This window comes from Eleginops maclovinus, chromosome 1, assembly GCF_036324505.1.
Source record: "Eleginops maclovinus isolate JMC-PN-2008 ecotype Puerto Natales chromosome 1, JC_Emac_rtc_rv5, whole genome shotgun sequence".
In the NCBI taxonomy this organism is placed as follows: domain Eukaryota; kingdom Metazoa; phylum Chordata; class Actinopteri; order Perciformes; family Eleginopidae; genus Eleginops; species Eleginops maclovinus.
In genome coordinates this window covers 10,186,285-10,206,694 of record NC_086349.1, presented here as the reverse complement: position 1 = coordinate 10,206,694, position 20,410 = coordinate 10,186,285, and the positions used below count along the sequence as shown (strand labels likewise).

The 20,410-nt window shown below is 37.6% G+C and overlaps 1 protein-coding gene and 1 non-coding gene across 5 annotated transcripts; one reads left to right on the top strand and one right to left on the bottom strand.

The window, feature by feature from the left end:
• Window positions 1–160: 160 nt before the first annotated feature.
• On the bottom strand, window positions 161–17,755 carry LOC134872026 (solute carrier family 26 member 6-like). Of its 4 annotated transcripts, none has more exons than XM_063895107.1 (20): window positions 17,361–17,755; window positions 16,921–17,056; window positions 15,880–16,019; window positions 15,600–15,710; window positions 13,970–14,145; window positions 12,753–12,917; window positions 12,116–12,268; window positions 11,914–11,996; window positions 11,454–11,601; window positions 11,254–11,367; window positions 10,089–10,166; window positions 9,312–9,407; window positions 8,576–8,682; window positions 8,402–8,471; window positions 7,450–7,542; window positions 4,706–4,819; window positions 4,392–4,538; window positions 3,974–4,028; window positions 3,158–3,297; window positions 161–1,191 (listed from the first exon to the last, which is right to left on the bottom strand). In XM_063895107.1, the coding sequence occupies exons 2-20, from the start codon at window positions 17,046–17,048 to the stop codon at window positions 1,168–1,170; spliced, it is 2,142 nt and encodes a 713-aa protein (XP_063751177.1). In that variant the 5' UTR covers window positions 17,049–17,056; window positions 17,361–17,755; the 3' UTR covers window positions 161–1,167. The 4 variants fall into 4 exon arrangements, with proteins under 4 accessions (XP_063751177.1, XP_063751187.1, XP_063751168.1 ...); XM_063895117.1 differs by having other exon boundaries at window positions 17,450–17,755; XM_063895098.1 differs by lacking the exon at window positions 17,361–17,755 and having other exon boundaries at window positions 16,921–17,069.
• Window positions 17,756–19,754: 1,999 nt separating this feature from the next.
• On the top strand, window positions 19,755–19,826 carry trnam-cau (transfer RNA methionine (anticodon CAU)). The gene has a single exon. It is a non-coding gene; the product is annotated as a tRNA-Met (tRNA).
• Window positions 19,827–20,410: the final 584 nt, after the last annotated feature.

Sequence of the window (20,410 nt, the reverse complement as noted above, 5' to 3'; positions counted from 1 at the left end):
GAAAACAGAAGTTCACATATACAGGGACAAATGCTTAGAAAGCAACTCAAGTCTCTGTTTGACATTTATTGTTTGTTTACCTCTGAAGGTGAATCCATGGAGAAAAGCCTTTCAGTCTGTGCCATAGACAATAAAACACATTTGAAATGAAAGCCAATACTGGAAAATTGTGTTTTTTTATTACCACTAAATATGATTCAGTGTTCCTATTCCAATAAACAATGATTCGTTAATCCTGTTTCAGTTAACAGAGGACTGCTGTTGTTGCTGTTTACAGACATTTCTTATTCTTCTCAAAATAAAACAGTCAACATGAAAATGATCAGCAGAATTATATTTGCGTTTCCCTGGCCATGTGTGGCTTTAAACGTTCTTATCAACAAACAATTCATTGAAAAAATGAATGTTAATAAGAGACTCGAGGACAAAACAGGTGAACAATATGATCTAGTGTTTGCTTCTCTATGGGAACATATGGGGTGGATGTGGGTTTGATATCCTCTGTGGCTGTTCTTACTGCTACATTCTCTCTGCTTGAGTTACTATAATGAGCATCATCAACAACTCCTTACACAGTATAAACAAGTCAACTGAACACATCTGCAAATGAACAAGGTGCGGATTGGAGCCTGAGTTTGAACGAAGCTGCCGGTTGCAGTGAAACAGGAAGGGAGAACACTCTGCTTCCATATGTGAGGCATCGGTTCCATCAGTCCAGAGGTATTTGGAGATTTCCTGTTGTAGCGTCACCAAGTTTACGCGTCTTCACAGGAGATTCAAAACAAAACTGTTTTCGGAGAGGATCATAACAATCCTTTTCAAATCAGAGGCTTGTGACTACATATGAACATTGACAGATTTTTTGTTCATAAATAAACCATCTTTGCAGGTATGCTTTGTTACTGAATGAAGATGAGGTTGAATATACCACAAAGGCAAACTAATTTCATGTTTTTGGATGTTTGTGTATGTGCTTGAGCCATTATTAGATTTTTGACTGCATGTTTGTACTAACTAACAAACTCATTTACTTTGTTACAATGTCTGTGAGACTGCAAGTTGGAGTGTTAGTGACTCCCAGAAATGTGGAACTCACTGGATAAAAGACTCATACTGACACAGTTTCAGTCACTTCTTCATAATAACCTCCATCGTTCCTCTCACAGCTCACAAGTGTGTCGCTGGGATCTCCTGTGAAACAGAAGCACAGGAGAAGATGAAACTTGTCTAAATGACTTACAGATTTTTTCTTCCTCCTCGCAGCTGCATGAACGTCTCAGTAGAAGTTGAAGAGGAGGAACAGAGCAGGATTGTGAACATTTGGCTTGAAACTGTCTTTCAGTATGCCGCTTCTCGAAAATAATTGTTCAAACTATTTAACATCTTATGTCTTCACTTTGCACTCTGGTTTCTTGCATTCACTGTATCATGGTAAATGTTATATATTGAATTGTGATGTGCCTCGGGTGTGATGAAATGCTTCTGTGAAATTAAATGAGCTGGAGGTACTCTATAGGCCAGATGGACTTCCAAACCCACCTGTTGCTTCTCTCCTGTAAAGACATTTCCATATTCATACATTATGAGCATATATGAATGTATATGCATGAATGTATTTTGAAATGTGCATATGCCTGCATGCATGGTAAGGTGTGTGTGTGTTGGTTCTTTCCCTTGACCAACCTCATGCTTCTCTTACCATCCCCTCACTTACAGGCTTTATATATTTTTTTTCTTTGTGTGATAGTGACTCTATGTGTGTGTGTGTGTGAGTGTGAGCTCCCTATCTCCCCAATGAAAATCTTTTACTCCTGTAAACTGTTTTTCCATGGATCAGTGCCTCATCTTTGTTCTCTGTTAGATCTCTCTTATGGGAGCGGAAACAAAGTCAAGCACCAAACTAAACAGTAAAACAGAAGCACACGCTGAATAATATGCAGTCGACCATGCAAGCACAGGTATAAAAAAGAGATTAACATAAACACAATGCCATAGTGTCACAGGGATTGATGATGATGCGTACAGTAAATACAAACACCTTTTTATGTATTTGTGTATGAAAACCAAAAAGTTACTTGCATCTAAATACATTAAAATATATTTTCATTGTAAATCCCATTTCCATTTCAATCAGCAGTCCAGGCCACACTGCAGAGTGAGGATCAATGAACTAGTCCAGGGACAATTTACTCATTGTCCATTCGGACATTAAGAGCTTAGTACATCATCCCCACACCCCTGGCTGCTGAATGAACTCGGACGATAATAATAATAAAGTTACTCCAAGTCCACCTGATGTGAACTGGGAACTGTTCTCTCACAATTTTACCATATTACCTTTATATAGTAGGATATATGTTGGTGTGTGTGTTCATCGTGTTAGGTGTCTTAGGGCAAGAAGATAACTGAGACTTTCAAGGAGCACAGCAGTTCTGTAGCCATTACTGGAAAGGCTTTATAAAACCAATTGAATTCACACCAGTACATTTCCTATTGAATAATGCAGCACGGTTTTGTTCCTTATTAGGACAACAATAAATATAAAAGGGCTCTAGAAAGGATATTCTCTTTAGTAACAATACTTGTTTTGCCTTTGCTTATTATTTCTTTCATTCTCTTCATTTCCGTTTACACCACGTTTAATTCTTATTGGTTGTCACTTCACGCAATTGTTACTTGGTTGTGGTTCATATTAAGGTCACCTGTTGGATGCCGGTTTTGTGGATGAAGAAGAAGAGAGGGTGAATTGCTCCGACACTTTCTGTTGACCTTGTGGTCCGGACATGGTTATTGTTTGTTTTGTGTCTTTATTAAACACCATGAAAAACAACTTCAGTACGGACTCTTGTATCGAACGCGTCACAGCGATGAGCAATATTTAGCCTCTCAGCTGCATTACTCATAGGGAGTTTTTGCCTCGACAACAGTGGATTATGCTCATTCTATTTACAAACTTAAAAAAAAAAAAAAAAAAATCCCAGTTTGGGATAAATAAAGTATTTCTGATTCTGTTTAAAGATGAAGTAGGTAAATCTTTTTAACAATTCCGTCTCGTATATCCCCTTCCAAGTAACTTTATAGAAATCAGAAAAGGTTAACATGCACAGTTCAGTACTTTTTGTTGTGATGTGGGGTGAGTTCATGTGTGTATACTCACGTAGTGCATGGCGTCATCTTGGCTCTGCGTTCTGGCAGACTGACAGTGCAAAACGGCATCATGGACGGTTGAGAAGAGACAGGACTTTGTAACTTTGTCATTAAAGAAACCTCCAGTCTGCAGGTTGTCCACCACACCAGCTGGAAAACACAGTTTAAGTATAAGAGGACTAGAATCTGAATTGAATTAAGGGGAGAATTAGAGAGTTATCAAAGAGGATAAAGTAGAGTCAGAAAGAGAGGAATAGTCCTCCTGTTGATTGACCCTCGTTGTAATACATGGCTGTGTAAATATCCTTTACCGTCCCTTTGCGAGCCATAACATTCACAATAAATCATTTTTCTCATCGCTGGCTTTCACCAGCATATTTAGAGCTGCTGAACCTAATAATAAATAATAAACTGGACCGCTTCAATCATTGTAGTTGAACGATTTCTTCCCTAGAGTCCCACATGTTCTCCATCAACAGAACACATTTGTGAATGAATAAATAGATTGATAACAGTTCTACTGCAGCATCTTGGACAAAGAAATCTTGTTTTATAATTAAAATGTCAGGGGATCACTAACGTCTACAATGGAAGATCTACTCAAATGGATTTTCAAATCAATTTAATATAAAGGTAAATGCAGTTATAATAGATTCAACATAGATGTAATTTTTTTCTTGGTAACTTTGATACAGAAAGTAGATCTATAGTGATATGAAGTGCTGTAAATGGTAGAACTGCTCTGGTGCTGTCTCCAAGATAATTATACGTTTTCTGATATTTTTGCAAAGATCCGCACATATTGTATTATTGTACAGGGACTTACTTTGGCAGCCAGCGAGAACAACCTCTATACCAATTTCCCCATAGTCTTTCTGGATCTGGAATAGACACAGCAGCACAAATTGAAAGGTCAGACTTGGGATCATTTCATTAGTCTGACAATTTCATTTACAGTAATTGGATGCCCGAGGAGCTAAATGATAAAGAAAAAAGGCAGGGATGAGAAGGGAAAATGTTGTAGTTGTTGAGAAGTTACAGGAGAATGTCAAATGACAAAAATGTATACAGAAAAGATAAAAGTTTGGCAATGTTTGCCTTGTTCTCCCGGGGAAGTTAAAATATAATTTATTTCAGGTTTTTTTTTTAGGCTGTTTCTTGGATCCATTTTGGATGACCAAAATTCAGTTAATTAAGTTTTAATCTTCTCAAAGTAATAAATACATATTGAAACATATTCATACACTGCGCAGCGCCTTGACTCCCACAGTGTCCAGGAAGTTGACTGGGCTGAGGTCGAGGACGATGGCTCTAGGGAGCGAGGGGTCGGGCTCATCTTCCACCTCAATGATGGCAATGTCCTGCTGATTCTCCCTCTCTGGCACCTCCTCCTGTACGGGAGGAGTCATGGCACAGTGCGAAGAGACTTATGAGAGGTTACAGTGTCAGGATTGTTTGCGCTTATAGTTCTGTTTGATCAATCAAAGTATTTCAATACAGTGAAAAAAAACTGTCCTTATGTATAATTGACATTTAATATGTCTATAGTCATCCTCACCATGTCTACTGCGTTACTCTTTGCAGCTTTTTTAGCATTTTTCTTCTCATGCCTCTTCCTTTTGGCCTCTAGTTTCTTCTTTGCTGACAGGATCTTGGTAATGTCAATGCCAGACTAAAATAAACATCAAAAAACAATCACATGGTAAGTCATATAGATTTCATTCAGCCAGTCACACCATGCTTACTCTTTATCACTGCGGTGCACTATTGTTTTACTTCTTTTATGCGGAATGGCCCTTTTTAACTCCAAATTTTAGTTGCACCAATTCTTTAGAGCATGTAGGTTCTTACTTCAAATGGAATAATATATATTTTGTATCAAACCAAATTGGAGCTATTTTAAACCAATGTGAACTTCATTTTTCACTTACCTCAGTGTTTCCCCTCTGCCGTCACCTGGTTGAAATCTTTTTATCTGTCCTATGTTCGTATATTAAACTATACATTACCCTGCACTTAACTGCTTGTTTTGCACTCCTGGTTAGATCCTAACTTCACTTCATTGTCATTGTCATCTACTATGTTTTACTTATTAAAGTGCCTTTTTCTTATGTTTCTTTTGTGTTTGTATTCAAACATATATGTTTATATTTTTATATATTTGAAACTTTGGGAAAGTGAAAAACGACATTCCGTTCTCCCTGCTTATACCAAACTATTGACAATAAAGTCTTGCAATGACTATAACGTTGAATCTAATCTTAATCTAATCTCTGCAACCAACATTCTACTGTGGTGATTGTTTTGAATACCTTATCTTTCCAAGAGACTTCATATAACGTTCAGGTAAATTGATATAAATATTCCTACATTGTTAAAGTTGAATAAGGTGGACAAGGAAAGGTCTGTCTGTTGTATTTCAATCCACATTCATGTAAACTTTTCCAAAAACGACCAATAACTTAAAAAGGAAGGGTCTTGATGAATGAGTTAGCATTAAATTATTCGGAAAAAGATCTGAAAAAAAGAAGTCCTACAACTCCATAAGAGGAAAACATGTAAAATGTTGCCCTGCTTTTAGTTATTCTGGGTGGTGAGGCTTAAAGGTAGTCAAAGAAAGACAAACATTTCTCAGCTAGTTAAGCTTGTTCAGCCAGTCCTGCCAAACAAAAGTCATCAGTCTGGAAAGAAAACTTAAGCAAGCAGGGCATAACCTGATCTTCTACACCACAACAGGGCTCTGCATGACAGCCGTTAAAAGAAATGTCTTACATGCTCAAGGATGTTGTGACATTTCCTTGTACAGTAACATGAAATGAAATATTTTCCCACACCAAAAGAACACAAGAGAACTTTCTCAGATCCCAAGTTGTCAGGACACCTTATTGAAGCAAGAATCAACATTAAAGACCTGAATCTATTCGCATGAATTATGTTATCTTTATTTCTAACACTGCAATTTATTTTACAATCATGCCAAAACAATGGCAATTTAACAACATTTTTTTTAAAAGAATGCAATCTGAACTCCCATCCACAACAATAAAATGACAACACTGCGTTACTGTCCTTAATAAAATGTCTGCATGGCAGTAGCAACGTGGATCACAATTTCATGACAGCCATTTAAGCCTTCGTACTTCTTCAAAACAAAATTGATAGCGATTACCATGTTAAATACGCTTTTTAGGAGTGTGTAGGACATTCATTCATTGGGACGATTTAATAGTATGATAGGAAAGTAGCACAAATCAATAGTGTGTGCACTGACAGCACAAATATCCCCTTTCAGCTTTGCCTGTGAGAACAAGCAGTGAATGATCCCAAACTTCCCTGGTTCCTTGCACTATTATTCATAAAATAATCCTCAAATGTAAGCCGTCTGCAAGCCACTAACACTGGTGGAGGAGAAACATATCATCAATACCCCAAAAATGACCGAAATTAATCTGGTGGCCATTTCTCCTCTTGTAACCAGATATGCAGCCTCTGCCAGTCAATAACAGCTCTATGGAGGCTTATTTGCGCGTCAAAGATTAGAAAGAAAAGAGCGACCCAGCGGCTTTGACATGCTGACATTTTAATGAATGAGACGTTCCATTATCTCCCACCCGTATTCAATCTCGGCTTTTCACCCCACCTCCATCTTTTGTCATTGTGTTTTTAGCTTCCCACAATCTGTCTTCCCAGTTCCCCCCAAAGAGTTGTGACAGAAGACAAGGAGGAAGAAAAAGGGAGAGGAAAGAGAATCAGGGGAGTGTTTAAACAAAAGTTTAGCAAAAGAAGGGAGAGGAAAAAAAGGAGGGGTGACATTTTGAACAATGACTGTCACGGTCATGATATGAGAAATGATGAAATGTCAGGTCTGATATTAGTGTGTCAGAAATCCGTTTGTAAAAGAGGAGATAATTGCTCTGAAAATAGGACAAAGGAGATTATTGGAGTTAGACGTTTATTTATATGTGTGTGTGTTGCTATGGTGTGTTTACATTTCTGCTTGTGTGTCCATCAAGCTGTGTTTCTATGTCTGATACCCTTTTTCTTCCTGGGGTCCACATATATATTTATATATATTAATATGCATTTATATCCCTGTGTGTGTTTGTGTTTTGTGTGTGCAGTTTGTGATAGCATTTTGTCAGTTTTCATTTCTGTTTGAGGGTTCAGATCCGGTTTTAGGTTTATGATAGTGTAGGTTAAGGTTGTGTGTGTGTGTGTGTGTGTGTGTGTGTGTGTGTGTGTGTGTGTGTGTGTGTGTGTGTGTGTGTGTGTGTGTGTGTGTGTGTGTGTGTGCACGCTCACTTTCTCTCCAAGGGCATCTTGGTACATCTCAGCATTGGCGAAGTAGAGGGTGGCAGATGAGCGGAAGATCAAAATCCCTGGCACCCGTTTCACCTGAAATAAACGGGTCAGTGAGTTATTTAAATAAACATGCTATGGGCAATATGCTAACATCAGCAGCTAACAAGGTAATGTTTAGCAATTCTGCTGTTTAATATGTTCACCACCTTAGTGTTGCGCGTTAGCATGCTAATAATAACAAACACTAAGCCCAAAGTTATTACAATCCATACTAAGAGGGATATGAATGTGTGTGCAAAATGTTATAGCAATCCATCCAACTGTTGTTGAGATTTTTACATAAAACCTCATGGTGGCGGTAGAAGGAACAGATGCCTAACACAAAATTAGGTAGAATTTATCCTCAGGGGAAACATTTCACCAAGATTTCAGGATCCATTAACTAACTACCATGGCTATCTGTGCAAAGGTTAGTGGTCCTAGGTCAAAGTCAGGCTGTCAAAAAAGAAAGCATCCTCAGGGCATCAACTTTCAGGGAAAACAATGGTTGTCAACGTATCGACAGGTCATCAATTCGAACAATAGACGAGACGAGACGCTTCAGGCTTAAAACACGAGTAGGGATGTCACAAACACGGAAACCTATTGTAAGATAATAAAAATAGCCAAAAAGCTTGCAAAATAAATCTTCAGGTGGTCAGTCTAAATAGTTTCTTTGCTCTTGTTTAGTTAATTTAATTCAATGTGATTTGAATAAGTAATGTGTTGTGCTGAGTCAAAGAGGGGAGCATAACTCCCATTAACACCTCTATATTTGACTCTTGGTTATGAAGTAGGGGACAAAAGAAACACAAGGTCAGTCGGCTTTTAAATACCTCAAAGATCACGTTTGCATTCATCATAATTGTGTGCTCTGATATTCTATTCATCTATTTTAATATAGGTGCCATACCTGATTGTAGCCCTCCAGTGGCCTGTAGATGTCAGTGTCTGGGACCTGCCCTAAAATGGAGTAAGTTGGTCTGGAATAAACACAAAAAAAGTGTGTTATAATTAACTTGACACATTTTCCTACTGAACATACTTTATGTGCATTTATTGTGAGTATGTAAAAATGTGTTCCTACAGCTGAGTCCTGAAGATGACGGTGAGCATGGAGAATCCGATGGCAGCGGCCAGTCCCAGGTCAGGGTTTAAAAGTAAGGTGAGGATGAAGGTGACCACCCAGATCAGCTGGAGATTAATAAGTAACACAGGTAATAAAACAAGACAACTTTGCTATTGTGCTACCTTAATCTTGAATGTAGCCAAATCATATTAAACTCATTCATCAGTCTCAGGTGTATTTCATTTACTATGTGAACTTATGCTGCATATGCACTGTCAGACTCTGCAGAATTGCAAGAATTAGAAAACCCAGCCTACGTTTCTTATTTATTGTAACATATTTCAATTTGAATTCTCACAAGTGAAACTTCACGAAGAGAGCAAATAGCTCCTTTAAAGATGTAGCTGATGAAAATGTCCTTACTGCTAATGTTATAAGTATTCAAAGTTTAGCTTGTTAACAGCTTAGCATGGTATCATGCAGTCTCATCGTGCGTATATAAGCAAGTCCGAATACCACAGAATGTTTGCATTATTTCCAAGGAATAGGCAAGGATGAAAGAAAATGTTATTTGTTTAAAAGGTTTCCTATTCTGAAAAGTTTAATGAAGTAATAACAAATAACTAGTGAAACCCATGGAGTTAACTTAACGTTAAATTCAGAAAGAAAAAGATATGGACATCGGTGCAGAACATCTTGTTTCCAGAATATGAAAGAAATAACTTTTTTCTTTTCTTCTTCTTAGCATACTCACCATGTCTACTTTGTTGCTCCTCCACAGCGCAGGGATGTCCATGAACTGCTTCATCATACCATGGAGGTTCACAAAGATGATGGCGGCCAGCACTGCCTGCTCAGTGAGAATCAGAATCAGAATCAGAAATATTTTATTTATCCCAAATTGGGACATTTTTTCATTACTGCAGCAAAATACAATACAATATGAAGCATAGCAAAAAATGAGAAATAAAAATAAGAAATATACAGATAGTAAATAGTGCAATGTAATGTAATATTAAATGAAAATATAATATAAATGTACAATTTAAAGTGTAAGTGTAAAGAGTGCATGTTATGTCCAGTTAACAGAGAGGCTATGGAGCAGTGAGTTGTCTGCCAGCCAGGGGGGAATTATTGTAGAGTGTTATTGCAGTGAGCAGGAATGTTCTCCTTTATCTGTCCTTGTGACAGCGGAGCCAAATATAACAGTTCACACGGATCACTTTTGAGGCTTAAAACATGAAGGTGAGTTAGTTAGTATGAGATAAACCTCTCGTGGATTTTTTAAGTTTTATGTGCTCTTGTTAAATGAACTGTGATAAATAAATGTAACCCTGATGTTATAATAATTCGTTTTCAAAAGTAGCCAGTGGCTTTAGTTCGAAGCTGAAGAGTTATCTGTCTTAAAGCAACCCAACAGCTGTCGACCACATATTGAGGAGTACTTATCATCTGGCAAAAACATTCTCTTCGACCCACATGTTTGCTCATGCTTCAGCACGTAATGTGAACATCCAAATGCACACAGTACCTTTGGCAAATCTTCAAAGAGAGTTCCAATCCACAGCGTGATGAAAAGGATGATTATCGCTGAAAGAGCTCCAGCAACCTGCAGTGAAGAAAGAGGAGATAGAGGCATGATGAATCGAAATCAGGAGAGAGATCAAGGAAGAGGAGTTAGAAAAGAAGAAGATGAATGATGTAATGGTTAATAGAGTGAATAGGTATGTGATTATGAGAGGAGTCGAGGCATCATTAGTTAGAGCCTCTCCACTCCTCGCCTCAGCTGATTAATGGTTTTGTCTGACTGAATCGTTTAGCCTCGCAGCTAAACTGTTTGTGTAGGTGGATTTCAACGATTTGAGCGAAAAATCCATTCCCTAAGTGATCTTTAATGATGCCACTTATCAGAGCAACGTTAACTATTAGAGGTTTTTTGAAATTTCGTTTAACCTTTAAGATAACCCAGTTTTGGAGCTACGGGCGGAGTAAAGTATTGGGATGAAAACACCGACAAGGAAAAGTATCTTAAGAAAATTCTTATCTAGTTATTAAGAATACCAGGCATGCAGACTAATAAGCATGTCTCTAAATGATGATGAAATGTTTTCAGCTCTCTGGACTAAACTTAGGAGAAGAAACAGATATCATTAAACTAAATTGGGAAATAAGATATCCCAGCCTTTGAAATGTATTATGGTGCATCATTAGCAAGTACAGGTAATGGCCAAATAGAAGGTAAATAAAAAAGAATGAAATAAAATAAAAGCGCCAATTTTTTCGGGGGCGTTCTCCAAGACCGTTTTAGTACTACATAAGATACTACATCAGCATACAATGTATACAATGGACATTTTAAAAGAGTGCAGTATGGTTATTTATGTCACATAAAGTTTCTCCCCCCTATAAAATACGAGTGTCATTAAAAGTTGAATGTTTATTTAAAAAACTCTATACACCTGCGATGGTATAACAATGCAAGCTTCTTTTTGTTTTGTTATATGCATAGATATGACCAGGGTTAGTTTAGAACTAATGTTTTGCGTATGATCGTACATTTCCATAGTTAATGTGCTAGTATTTTAAAAAAGTAATTCATATAAGCCCTACTTTGCTCAGCGATTTCAGAAGTGATACAGAAAGCACTCTCACAATGTATTACTCATGTGTACTTCAGATGCATTATGTCCACAGACCTGAGTCTTCCCTCCTGTGCTCTCCTGAACCATGGTGCGGGACATGGAGCAGCTGACGGCGAAACATTGGAAAATCCCCCCGATGGAGTTACATAAACCCAGGGCAACAAGCTCCTAAATAAAGAAAACACAATGTTTATATACAAGAGATCAGCCTTAAAAGAGCAGTTCATCTTTGATTCCACCCACCACCTCCCTACCTGGTTGCTGTCCACCTTGTATCCATATTTCAGGGCGAAGATTCTTCCCAGTGAGATGGCGATGCCGTAGCCCACCACAGCCAGAGCGAAGGCATCCCCGATCACCTGTCCAAACAGGGATGCGGTCGGGAGAACCGGCGGCTGGAGGCTGGTGGAAATGGACAGGAAATAAACAGGGAATTTAATATTCACATTTCGAAACACAGTGGAATAACATCATCAAGTTTGACCGCAATTTCTACCCGTAATTGTAGAACAGGATTTTAACAATAAATTGCATGGCACTGAAAAAAGCAATGGAGAACCCACCCCAGAGTACAAGTAAATACAAGTGTTTTAATCATGATGTTTAATTGATTGACACCACTAAAGAGAGTACTGCGCTCATCATAATATTACACACTCCCTTTCCATATGCATAATCACACATTCCTGTATGTTTGGTGGGTGTGCTTCTCACCCTGAGGGAATCAGTCCCACCACATCCACTCCATATTTATCCTGCAAGTTAACCTGCCAGGAGATCAGTGTAGCAACAACAACCTGTAGAAACAGATAGTCACAGATGTGTTATTGGATGTAAATGTGATAGTATATGTGTACTTGTAAGGGAGTCGGAACTAAATGTTCATAGATTATATAACAAGTCTTTGTATACTCACACCAAGCAGCTCCACGGGTATAGGAACAGGTAGTTTTTTACTGAAGTAAGCGTTGAGCTCCTTAGCGAGTATGAGGCTGATTATAGCCACAATACTGACCACAAGAGTACCAATGTTTGTCTGTGGAATTATAGAGCAGATCTCCAACACAGTCTGGAAAGACAGAAACAATAACATTATGGCTAATTACATGCTTGTATACGAAAGTAAATGAGAAATGAGTAGTACACATAAACGAAGATTTATAGACGATAATACAGTGTGCATTTTTAATTAAGGTTTATTATGACGAGGACCGTCAAGACAACTGGCTATATTATACAGTGTTCAGTATATAGCCAGTAGTGCTGACAGTCATCACAAGGCAGAATCAAATGTCTTCATAATGGATCTCTTGTTGTTAAAATAAAGGCTTGCCGATTTATTATTATTATTATTATTATTATTATTATTATTATTATTATTATTATTATTATTATTATTATTATTATTATTATTATTATCATTGGTATTGTATTTTCCTGCACATGACAATTTATGGTTGACAGTTGGAAATATCAATTAGGTAGCTACACCTTATACTATAATTGAAAACCATGTAGAAAGAAGCAGGTGGTCAGCATGTGATCTTTCTTACATATATCAGTGACAAGGGTCCGTTAAATCTTTTAGGGTTGATGCCAAAGGTGTATTTGAGCTGGGACACGATGACATGGATGGCAGCTCCTGTGGTGTAACCTCGGACCAGAGGCTCGGACAGGTAGGTCACAACGAAACCAAACTGGACCAGACCAAGCAGAATCTACAGAGATAACACAGAATTAAAAACCCAAAGCATTGATGTAAAAGTAAAAACAGATTACCTTACTTTCAGCTAACGTCTCCAAGAGGTATTATTGTTGGTGCCGATGTTGCAAAGAAAACCGGATATTTTATATTCCTCAGAAGTGAACCAGTCTTAGCACTGATGCTGCCATTACGTTGTAGTCATTTCATTTTGAATTCTAAATGTCCTTCATAATAAATAAGTTAAAGCAACATTTTTTTGGACAGCTCATCATAGCGCAAGAGAGGCGTGAAAGGACAAATCGGCGCGTTCTCTCAGGATACAGAGCGGTTTATGCACACTTTCACCACTAGAGATTAATCATGCCAGGGGCCACTGGCCACTAAATGTAAGAGACTACCTGTTCCAGATACAGAGAAAAGCAGAGACAATAAATGTAAACAAACAAATTATGTTCTCATTCACGTTAGCTAGGTAATATTTACCTAATGTTAGCTAGCACTAGCAGGGCCAGCCAGCTGTCAGAAACACACATTCACAGACAAACAACTGCTTGATAACTAAAACTTTCAATTCAGCAGCAATTCACCTGAGCGCCTGAGTTAGCGCACCTAAATGTTGCCTCTTGCACATGCTCAGACATTGGCTTAAATGTCTTTTCCTTCTTCTTTGGTTTAAATTGCGGTTAACCCCAGCCTTTGTAGTTGGTAAATCCATTTTTTATTCTCTGTTTTCAAGCTGTAAATCATAGAGAAGGCTAGTATTTATATGCTGATATGGAATTAGAGGTTTGATAACGTGGTTTTAGCCCACCTGCATGATTTTAATCAATATAACTCCTTGAAATGCATAAGCCTATAAAGGCTCAGAGCCTTTTTTGATGTACTGGCTGTCTTCAAAGAGCACTGCAAGATTTGAGTAGTTGTCAAACATTGATTTTTGCAAGGAACAGGGGCTTTTTGATAGTTATGATGGCATCCTTGACCATAAATCGTTAAAAACCCAATGGGAAGATTAATTCTCAATGTTTCACTTCCAAATCAGAGAATCCATAAACTCAAATTAACCTGAAATATTCCAGACATGAAGGTTACAGCTGCTGCCACTCGGACCCTCTCTGCATCCCGTAAGGCTATGTTGACCATACTAGAGTTGGTCACATTGTTCCAATCCATAAAGTCAGAGTCTGGGGCTAATCGCTCTATCACCCCTCCTATCATCACACTCATCACTGCATATGTTCCTGAAAAAGGAGACGGAGACATAAACACACATTTTTAATGACCATTCAAAAAGACATTGGACAATTTGAGACGTTTTTCCTCTTGATACGACCTTTGATCTGAAACTAATGTTTCCCTCATCTTTTTTCTATTTACTTCTTTTTTCGTTTTTGCCCATTTTGCATATTTTAGCTATTGTGTGGAAGTGTGGGGCAACACCTAAATGAGTAATATAAATCCATTGTTTATGTTACAGAAAAGAGCAGTAAGAATTATTCATAAAATGGACTACAGTCTGTTTATCAAGTCAGGACTTTTGAAACTTAAGGATTTAGTTGAGTTCCAGACACTACTAGTTATTTTCAGGGAAAAAAGTAAAGTATTACCAGAACATTTACAAAAATGGTTTGTTTTTAGTTCAGAGGAGGAGGACCGAAGAAGGACATTTCATTTTAAGCATCAGTATGCACGGACTACTTTAAAGCAGATGTGTATTTCAGTGGTTGGAGTCAAACTGTGGACTTGTCTACAGATGATTTAAAGGGTTGTATAAATATTTTCCAGTTCAAGAAAATATATAAAAAAAGAGTAACTAAACTTTATGAAGTGGCAGGTAATCTGTTTCCTTAGTTGATTGTGAATTAGTGTGTATGTCGCTTGTTTCTTTTCTCACGTTACTGTAAGTATTTGTTGTAAGTAAGTATAATTGACAGACCATCTATTTTGATTGTTTACTTATGTTTTGAGTACGGGGCAGGCAAAATAAGATGTATTCTTCTCCCTGCTCCTTTTCGCTCATGGAAGGTGTAAAGAGTTGTGTTTTTGAATGTGAATTCATTTTCTTTTCTTTTTTTTCTTATGTTGTGCACCATCATGAGCGGAACAAATAAAATGAAATGAAATGAACATTTTTGTATTTACACCTACCAATCAGAAATGAACAATAAAAAAGGAGTTGTGAAGTTTGATCATACATTTCGGGCAGGCAAGGTTCCAATGACAAACTTTACATTCATTCATGCCTTTGACTGGCTTCTTCCTCAAGGTACTTGTGTGGCTCAGGGGTACATTTTCACAAGTCTACATGCTAAACTGATATATTTGATTAAATGGTATAGTTTTATCCGCTCATGCTGACATAGAGATGCCACTGTTCATCAAGTCTGTTCAGACCACACTTACACAATCTTTAAAGTGAAGATAAGCAGTTTTTTAATGCTGAAATTCTTAATAATATCAGAGTAGGTTTTAATTTTATTTGAGACCAGGTTTTCAAGCTCTAAAAACAAACATGTCAAATGTTATCAACGCTTAAGAATTAAAACTTGTAGATTTTAGCAGACCAATAAATATCCTTAGACTATTTGTAAACCTGTATCTGTTTTTATTTTATGTCCAAACTAACTTTTGGTGGATTAAACCCACCTTCTCCAGACAACTTGTGTGCAGACAGAGCCAGGGATAAAGTACAAACCAATTGAGATGTGCTTGGAGGTGCCGAAGATGAAGTAGATAAGGACGGGGTAGAAGGAGGAGTAAAGGCCAAAGACTGGAGGAACAGATGCTAGCAGGGCATAGGCCATACCTGCAAGGAAGCAGAGGATACGTACGGAGATATTAAGTACAGAAAAGCTTCATAACAACATATCAGGGCGGTGCAGAACCTGCAATTTACCATTTTAAAATGTATCTCTTCTACCTTCCATTGCTCACGACATTTCTACTGAACTGATCTACTGAACCTCCAGCCTCACCCTGCGGTAACTGCATGATTCCCACACTGATTCCAGAGATCAGGTCACCCAGGGCGTTTTCTCTGATAGAGTACCGAGGCAGCCACGATACAACAGGAAAGCTACCCAGCAGGCAGCTCTTCAACCTGGGACCAGAACACCTTAGTGTTTGTGTCAGAGAAAAGAAAGAGACAGAAACATTGTTTTTAAGAGCTGCTTTGACATCAGCATATGTGTTAAGTCCAAACAAGGCCACTTGAGGCCATTGTTACTTTGCCACTGATGTTGACCTATCTATTTTCATCTCAATACCCCAAAAGTTAATAAATGATCTTCATCCTCTCTAGTAATCATTATAGAACTATCTTAACACTTTTCCTACATTTTAAAAGGCTTTTTTTCTCAGACAATAAAATACATTTTGTGATTGAACTTAATTGTAAAATATGCACAAAAGTTGAACTAATGAGTGGAAGACCTTTTGACATGCTTAGCCCTGGCATTTGCAAGAGGATAATAAAATAATCTGACATCAAACAAGTTAATCCTTTATTGATTCCCCCGATGTAAAATGAAAGGGTTGCAGCAGCACAAAGACAATATTTGTGCAGATAAAGAGAAGTAAAAGAAATAGGACAAGTGCAAGAGTAGAAACTAAACAAGAGCAAATAATGACATAGAGTTAAAGTGGCATAGTATGCTTAATAGCAGCACATTAATATATACTGTGATTAAGCTATACTTAGTGTTGTATGTACTGTATTAAGATAACAAAGTGGGAATTACATAAAGTATATCATGTCGAAAGACAGTATATCATTTTACCATGGTATAATGCTCATTGCCATATTATTTACTCATTGTTCTTTAGATTGAGTTTGTGTAATCAGGGGCCAAGGGAAATGAACAAGTACAGCACTGTGAGTTTAGTACAGTGTTAAGATATCTGGTGTTTGAAGACTAATTTATTCCCTTTGTGTTCCGAGTGCTTTATGATTTGATACAAATTGAAAATATAAAGGATAGAACATGAGAGATTAGTTGAGATGCAGCGAACTTTACCTCATGGACTTTCTAACCTTCTCAGACAAAGATGTTTTTGAGTCTGACTTTTCTGCCATCTCATCCACTGCTCCTTCATCCAGGATCTCCCTGTGCACGCTGTAGCCCGTCCGTCTCCTCTCTTCCATGGCTAAATCTAGCAGCGACATGACCATTTAACTAGCTTTAGATTTGTTTTGTCAGAAAATCCAGCTCTTATATATGTCAATCACTATTGCACAAATGCTGCCATTGTATTTTGAACAGTGTTTCCCATTTTGTTAGAAAAGATATGCAAATAGATATTTAAAATTCACAACACATTACCATACCTATAAGAATTGTATCTAAATATTGTTTTGGCACAATAACATCTGTAAAAAATATAGTTTGATATGTCCATGTTCATTCATTTCCTAATCCCTGGGACTGAAGTGTATGACATTTTTTATGTTAATTACCTTTGTTTGTTCAAGCTGTGTCAGAAAAAAAGTCTTAATTAAGTTTTTATTATTATTAAATATTTTACGAAAGCCCAGAACCTACGTACTAATTTGTGTGATCAATTATTGTTTCCGGCGCTGAGAAAATAGATCCAAGTGATGAAAAATCAATCCTCCCTTGTGCATATCCAAGTGGCTCCAAGTGGTATCAAAGGACAAGTCATGTTTCGCTTTTTGTTGCAGCCAACAGATAAAAGCTGGGTTTGATTTTAAGATCCCAGAGAGGAGTCTCTGACAAAATACACAACCAAAAAAACCCTTGCATACATATGTTTCTCTCTGCCCTATATCCTCTGTCCTTCAGTTGACTCAGGGTGAGACGGTCTCTGCCTATGCTGTAGCACCACTTCTGTGCGTAGTGACCTTAAACAGAAGTCTAGATGGAGTTGGACATTGTTTGGGAGGGAGAGGGCAAAGTTCTAAACAGTGCATGCAGTTGTTCAGTAGAGGAAACAACAAAAGTGGTATAAACAGGGTTTTTTTGTAGTTATTGTAATTGTTAATTTCACCTTACGCCAAATAGAAATGTGTTCAAAATGAAACCAACATATATGCCTTAGATATATCCTATCTGTGTGTTTATGTCTAATCTTTTGTGTATCTGTGTTTGATTAGATTTGTCAACTATTTCAGCTCAGTCAGTAAAGTTCTTGTTCATTTATTATTATACCAAAAGTGAGGTAATTCAGAGGGTTGCCTAGTCACTGGAAGAACAGAAACTGGTTAACTTATCAGGATAAACAACATGCTTCCTTAAAGACACAGTGTGTTTTAATTGTAGATAAGAGACTTTGATCTTTTCTTTGTTAAGTAAACGTAATAAGTCAGTCAGTACAAATGGGTAAGAGTCCTATCTGGGTTGATTGACTGCCAGCAGAGTGGTGGTTACTGCTTCAAAAGACGAACACATTAACATTGAATAAACCCACATTTGTAATGATCAGAGGGGATAGCCGGTTTTAATTCAACGGTAACTAATGAAAAGCCCCAGTGGCCTAATGCTACTTTAAAAAGGAATAATTTGTTATCATTTTCTCAAAACCTGTGTCTGTCACACACCTGTTAGCAGTAAGCAACATGCTCTCTGAGAGGCTGAGGGGGCTGTGAACTGCGCTTGAGATGCGTTTAGGGGACATCTGTAAGTTTGGGGACACAAAACATTTGTTTGACCGACGTTCATCCACAGAATAGTAAATAAAGTAATGAATATCATATTGGACATTCAGATGATAATCTTATTATAATACAGTACTGATGATTCACGGCACGTTTGAAGACTACAGCAGAGTGGCGCAAAGGAAGCGTGCTGGGCCCATAACCCAGAGGTCGATGGATCGAAACCATCCTCTGCTAGGTGTTTTAACGCAGCACAGCGGTCTCATTGACTTTAAAGCACGTTATCAACGGTTTTACTACAAGAATAAAACAATTCGTTAATCCTTAAAGGAGGTATTTATTTGTCTGATGATCAATGAACGTAGCATGTTTCAGTTCAGTCAGTAAAGTTCGTGTTCATTTATTATGACACCATTAACTTATCAGAACAAGCAATATGCATTCTTAAAAACACAGTGATGTAAGGGGAGATAATAGACTTCTTTACGTTGCCAGTGGTACATTTACTCACAATTATTTAATTTATTTGATACTTTGTACTTATACACCACTACAATTTAGGGGTAAATCGTGTACTTTTACTCCACAACATTTATTGAATATCTTTTAGTTTCGTGGCAGATGTTGATGAAATATAAACATCACTTATATAAGACTTTTGTTGAACCTGGAGTAACATTCACAGGCTACCCTGCAGAATACAGTAAGTAAGAAATTAAAACTAGCTGTAACAATGTGTGGTGTACACCACAAAAGCCCTCCTAAACCGAGGATTGAGTGACTGTTTTTTTTTTTAACTTACTATTTATCTCACACGTAAAATCAACAATTCCGCTATTATGCAACGTGATATGTGCTGTCTATCTTTTCAACAAAATAACTGCCTAACACTAACGAGCTAACTTTAAGTAGCTAACACCATAATTCACTTGATTGGAAAGACTTCATCAACATATCTCAACAGCCTTTCTTTCACTGACATACTGGCAGTCCCCCTCGCAGTTTAAACACTTAAAGCTCACATTAAAAACGAAATGTTTATTTCACTCATCTCAAAACCTGTGTCTGTCACACACCTGATAGTGCCATGCTCCCTGGCAGGCTGAGGGGGGTTGCGTATGCCGGGTTTGAGATGCGTTTATGGGACATCAGTTAATTTGGATGCACAATATAACATGGGTTTTAAGGGGCATTGTCAGCACAGTCAATAAAGTAATGCATGCCGTTGTCGCTTACAGCAGAGTGGCGCAGCGGAAGCGTGCTGGGCCCATAACCCAGAGGTCGATGGATCGAAACCATCCTCTGCTAGATGTTTTAACGCAGCACAGCGGTCTCATTGACTTTAAAGCACGTTCTCAACGGTTTTACTACAAGAATAAAACAATTCGTTAATCCTTAAATGAGGTATTTATTTGTCTGATGATCAATGAACGTAGCATGTTTTTTTCGGAATGTTTGGTTTTAACCTCCGAGCGCGTAACACTACACACAATTGGGATTAATTGTAACGCTCAAAAAACACTGGAAATAAGGGGATGGATTTTCGGATGATTGCAACTATGAACACTGAAATAAAAACAGAAATGTTTTCATACCCGGAACATGTTGGCTCAACAACAAAGAGTAACTTAACATATTGATATCGATGACTCCACACCTTGCAGTCACAGATGGGTTGAAGGTGCAGCAGAGCTCACTGCTGACCGCACCCAGAGGCGAACTGTGGGTTACTGTGTTGTAGCCTACTGCTCACTTCTCAAATAATACGTTTATTTATTTATAATACAAATAATAAGTATTTTTAAATATTTTGATATGCATACATTGAGATGGACACTTGTGTTTAGGCAATTAATTTTTATTAACCTTGACCGGTGTTCATTTCCTTAATG

Coding starts and splice junctions, on each gene's coding strand:
- LOC134872026 (XM_063895098.1), bottom strand. CDS start 17,069: ATGTCGCTGCTAGATTTAGCCATGGAAGAGAGGAGACGGACGGGCTAC. Junction 11,602..11,913: donor GTGGGACTGATTCCCTCAGG/GTGAGAAGCACA, acceptor CATTTCCACCAG/CCTCCAGCCGCCGGTTCTCC. Junction 10,167..11,253: donor GCACAGGAGGGAAGACTCAG/GTCTGTGGACAT, acceptor TCTTCACTGCAG/GTTGCTGGAGCTCTTTCAGC.